We start from the raw sequence: 5173 nt of genomic DNA, 5'->3' as shown, positions 1-5173 counted from the left end.
GGGGTGGTGAGGTTAGGAGGGGGAAGCGGCCTATGGGGGATGGGGAAGGCACGTACTAGCTTGGAGGGGCTGGGGTGGAGAGGGAAGGGCTCCATAAATGCATAGGGCATCCCTGGGCCGAGGGCCTCTCCTTCAAAGCCATTCCAATCCTCAAGGGGATTCACCTCAACCCCTCACCCTGACTTCCCAACTGGGCAGGCCAGATGGCTTCAGCCCCTGGGCCTCAGAGGCCCTAAGAAGGGGTGAGAGAAGCTGGGGAACTAGGATTCCTGGGTCCCTGAGGACTTTGGACTGGCTGTCCTATTTCCCCACCCCCCTGGTCCAGCCACAGGCCAAAGCCCTGGCTTCGTGCAAACTTAGCTCCAAAAAAACAGGAAGAGAACCTGAGGCTGGAGTTGGGGTGGGGGTTGGAGGGGGGCAGAAAGGAGAAAGAAGTAAGGGGGAAGGGTGGCCAGCCAAGGTGGGAAGAGTGTCAGGCCTCTCCATCACCCTGGCAGGAGGTGTCACAGACTGGTCCTCAACCTCCCTCACCCCAGGTTGCTACACCTGGAGAGGACTGGCCAGGTCCCTCTCAGGCTCTCTGGCAGAGCCCAGAGGTGGGGGCCTCCAGGCCTGGGGAGGGGTGGCTCTGTGTGCCTGTGCCTCAGGCCCATATCTATTTTCTCCGCCGCTAATCCTGTTTCCGCCTGCTGCCCCCCACACTAAGCCTTACTCCCCTAATCCCCAGGGTGTGGGGAAGGGGGGCCAGCTTTATTCAGCTGCCCCGTTCAGGGCCTCATATCCCAGCTCTTCAGCTGGCTCGAGCCGGCAGTGTTGGCCCTGGTGCCCCCAGCCCTGCACTGGACACTGCCGGAGGTCAGCACCTGGAAAGAGTTCCAGCCTCCTTTTCCTTCCCATGCCAGGGCCAGTGCCCTCTACCTTTTGGTTTCTTGGTGGTGGACACACCTTGGCAGGTGCCCTTGGGCACTGAGGGGTAGGTGATAGGGGCTCCCCCCTTTGTCCCCTCCCACCTTTCTAACCCCAAAGTCTTCCCCCCACCAAAGATGGGGCAAGCTTGACTCAGGGCCCAGTTTCAAGAGAGCTGCCCACCGGCTTGGCCGGTCTAGCAGGCCTGACAGTGAGGGGAGCCTGGGGGGTGGCGGGAAAGTGGGGAGAGATGGGGTGGGGCTCCCGGTTCTTCCCCCTACCAGGCAAGCAGACCAAACAGACCTTGCCTGGCTCCCTGGCACAGCTGCCCCCACAGCCACCACACACGCCCATGCCCACAAGGTCTTAGCAAGAGGGGGCATGCCAGGCTGGGTGGGGACACTTATGGGCGTCAGGGGGCTGGGCCCTCTGGGATACAGAGGTGGGAAGGGTGCCCAAGGTGGGGTGGGCATCCTGGCACCAGTGCCCCACCCTGGCAGAAAGAAGGGGGAAGCCTCCACCCCAGCAACCCCTCCCAGATGATGGGGCTAGGAGTATCCCCTTGGCCTGGTTGGCACCAGCCTAGTTCCAGGTAGCACCTAAGTTAGCATGGGTGCCAGAGCCCTGGGTAAGGGCTAGGGGAGTTTCCCAGAAGCTAGAGAACCATGTGAACACTTCCCCTTCCCACGTGTGTCCTCTGCCTCTCCCTTCCTTCATTGGTACCTCGTGGCCACGGGGTTAGGCCCAAGGGGTTAAACACCCACCCCTGCCCGAGCCCTGAGTGAGTTGCATCGTGAACCAGCCAGAGCCTGTGACCTGACAGCGGGGTCAGCCAATCAGCGCCCCTGCCACACCAAGTTGCCTCGGAGACGGCCCTGGGGTGGGAGAAGGGAGGTGGGCTTAGCAGCGGGAATGGGTGGGGTGTGGAGGGAAGGAGGGAGAGGGATGGGGTTAGCCACGTGCCTGCGGGTGCCCAGCTCCGGGCCAATGGACATCGAGGACAGTCCCACCCATCCCCCTCAGGAGGGACAGGATTTGCTTGGGCCCAGGAGGGAGCCCACTGCTGCTTGAGTGGCCACTGCTGCTGCCCACCCGATTTTGTTTGTTTCTAAGTCCTGGGGCCATTTGCCTCTTGTACTATTTGTAAAGTACAGGTAGGAGAACCAAAGGAAACTGGGAGTGCTCCCAGACTGCTTGGCCCCCAGGGAGAGAAGTGATTTGGGGACTTAAGGTGGGAAAGGGTGGGCTATCTAAGGGTGTCTGGCTGTGGCTTATGAGCCACATGGGTGCTGCTCACTCATGGCTTCCGTGCAGGCGTTCTGGTGCTGGGACAGGGAGGCAGGCAGAAACAATGCAGTTCTTGTGTCCTCAAGAGGAAACCTGTAGCCCTTGACTCCTCCGACCCCCCCCCTCCCAAAATCTTCCCCATCAATGGCCAACACTGAGCAGCTGTTGGGAGTGGCAGAGAAGACACTGACAAAATGCCAGTGGGACTTGCCCTAAGGATCATCTAGGTCAGTCTTTAATTTTACAGATGAGGAAACAGACCTCCTCAGGAAAGGAAGTGACTGGTCCAAGGTCATGTAGCTAGTAGTAACCTGACTCCCTGGGGTGATTTGAGGGAGGGAGACAGACTTGTTTCCCAGCAGAGACCATCTGTATAGTGGAATCTGCCTCTCGGTGAGGCCTTGTTTCTCCTTGCCAAGGCCAGAACATTTATTGAGCCCCTACTGTGTGTGTTAAGGCATTGTGCCACCCACGGTCTCATTTAACCTTCACCACAGCCCTAGGAGTCAGGTGGAATGATCCCATATTAGAGATGAGGAAAGAGGTCCAGAGATTAAATCACCTGTTTAAGGTCACAGAGCTAATCAGCCACAGACTGAGGATTCAAACTCAAGCCTGGATGACTCCAGAGCCCGGCTCTTTCCAGGCCCCAACTCTGTCTCCAGTTGCTCCAGACCCACCAAATATCAGGGCTGAAGGGCTGAGCCCATGGGGCATCCATTCCCAGCCCCTCCTTGTACAGTGAGGAAATTGAAGCACAGAGAGAAATGACTTGCCCAAGGTCATTCAGCAAGATAGCAGCAGAGTACTTATAAAGATGTTAAAAAATAATAATAAATAAATACTAATGGTATGGTTAAAAAAAAAAAAGATAGTAGCAGAGCCAGGACTTAAAGCAGATCTCCCCACTTCCAGGACAGACTCTCTCTACTACCCCTCCCCTCCCCTCCACCAGCCTCAGGATTGCTGGCAGCTCTGCACCTTCTGTGGCTCTGCCTTGGAGGGGAAAGCATAGAGGGTGAAAGATGGTCCTCTGGAGAGGGGGGACTCTCCTGACTGGATGGGAATGGGGAGGGAGAGGTGGTGGTGGTAGCCCAGTGGGGGAGGGGTGGGACTGGAACTTGGCCTATTGGCAGTGGGAGAGGGGGCGGGGACGATGCTTATCGGTGCGGGGCAGGAAGCACCCGCGCCAGCCAGCGACACCCCAGCAAAGGGTGGCTGCTCCTTGGCCCCATGGGGGAGGGGAGGATGTGGGGGGAGGGATGCTGGGAGCTGTGTTTCCCTTTTGGCCTCTAGAAGGGGGGATCTAGAAGGGGAGATGAACTTTTAGTGGGTGGGGAAGGAGGAGGAGGAGGTTGCTGGGAAGCCACCTCTCAGGTTTGCATAGTGTTTTACTGTACACCAAATGCTTTAGGGAGATAACATAAGTTAAAGCACCTGACCTTGCCTTGAACAGTCCTTGGCGCAATGTGAATCTGAACTCTCTCATTGGCCTCTCTCTGGGCTGAGAGGAGGTTCCATCGCAAAGACTGTTACCCCACTTTTCAGATGACTGAGGCTGGCTGCCAGAGCCACCCAGAGTCCTTGAGCCAGTTCTTCATGAAGCCTGAACCAGAACCCAGGCATCCTTTCTCCCAGTCCAGTGCTTCTTCCAAAGGGATGGGGAATGGGGCACGTGAAGCAGACGGGTCTCTAGGAAAGGCCAGAAAGGCAGGGCTCCTGCTCTCACAGAGGCAGAACAGTGCACAGTGGTTAGGAACACGGACTCTGGGCCCATCGCCTGGCTTTGAACCTCTTCTGCACTTAACATAGAAAGTCGCTTCACCTGTCTGAACCTCAGGTTCCTGTCTGTGAAATGAATGATAGCTGTTACTTTAGAAGGTTGTGGAAGATGAAGTGGGTGTAAGGTACTTAGAAAACCGTCTAAGTAGTCTGTAGTCACCTGGCCAACGTTGGTATATATCCCTTCCCTGGACCACCTTGCAGGGCTGAGCGCTCTTAACCTCCCTCTCTACTTGACTCTGCAGGAGAAGATGGGGAGCTCCGAGGACGACCTGATCGGGATTCCATTCCCAGACCATAGCAGTGAGCTCCTGAGCTGCCTCAATGAGCAGCGCCAGCTGGGCCACCTATGTGACCTCACCATCCGGACACAGGGCCTTGAATACCGCACCCACCGGGCTGTGCTGGCTGCCTGCAGCCACTACTTCAAGAAGCTCTTCACTGAGGGCGGTGGCGGGGCGGTCCTGAGCGCTGGGGGCGGCGGGGCGGCTGCCGGGGGAGCAGGGGCCGGCGTGTGTGAGCTGGACTTTGTGGGGCCGGAGGCACTGGGTGCCCTGCTCGAGTTCGCCTATACAGCCACACTGACCACCAGCAGCGCCAACATGCCTGCAGTGCTCCAGGCTGCGCGGCTGCTGGAGATCCCGTGTGTCATCGCTGCCTGCATGGAGATTCTGCAGGGCAGCGGACTAGAAGCTCCCAGCCCTGACGAGGACGACTGTAAGCGAGCTCGCCAGTACCTGGAGGCCTTCGCCACAGCCACAGCTTCAGCCTCGGGAGTTCCCAACGGTGAAGACAGCCCTCCACAGGTGCCCCTCCCACCGCCGCCGCCGCCGCAGCCCCCTCGGCCTGTCGCCCGCCGCAGCCGCAAGCCACGAAAAGCTTTCCTGCAGACCAAGGGGGCCCGGGCAAACCACCTAGTGCCTGAAGTGCCCACAGTGCCCACTCATCCCTTGACCTACGAGGAGGAGGAGGAGGCGGCAGGCAGAGTGGGCAGCAGCAGGGGCAGTAGGCTGGGGGACAGCTACAGCCCTCCCACAGGGACTGCCTCACCCCATGAGGGGCCCCTGAGCTATGAGGCCTATGAGGGTGAGGAAGAAGAGGAGGAGCTGGCATATCCCCCGGCCTATGGGCTGGCGCAGGGTGGCGGGCCCCCGCTGTCCCCAGAGGAGCTGGGCTCAGATGAGGATGCCATCGATCC

At 58.8% G+C, this 5173-nt stretch overlaps 1 protein-coding gene across 1 annotated transcript in view; it reads left to right on the top strand.

Moving 5' to 3' along the window:
- Positions 1-518: 518 nt before the first annotated feature.
- The window catches only part of ZBTB7B (zinc finger and BTB domain containing 7B), a 5731-nt gene continuing 1076 nt past the window's right edge, over positions 519-5173 (top strand). Inside the window, exons 1-2 of the mRNA XM_007457975.1 lie at positions 519-596; positions 4221-5173. The exon at positions 4221-5173 is cut by the window's right edge and continues 219 nt beyond it. Coding sequence (XP_007458037.1) covers positions 4227-5173 — 947 coding nt within the window. The 5' untranslated portion in view covers positions 519-596; positions 4221-4226. The remainder of the gene's footprint in view (positions 597-4220) is intronic.

Source organism: Lipotes vexillifer, unplaced genomic scaffold (assembly GCF_000442215.2).
Source record: "Lipotes vexillifer unplaced genomic scaffold, Lipotes_vexillifer_v1.1 scaffold238, whole genome shotgun sequence".
Lineage (NCBI taxonomy): Eukaryota > Metazoa > Chordata > Mammalia > Artiodactyla > Lipotidae > Lipotes > Lipotes vexillifer.
Note: the sequence above shows the minus strand (reverse complement) of the source record. Positions and strands in the feature narration are given on the sequence as shown.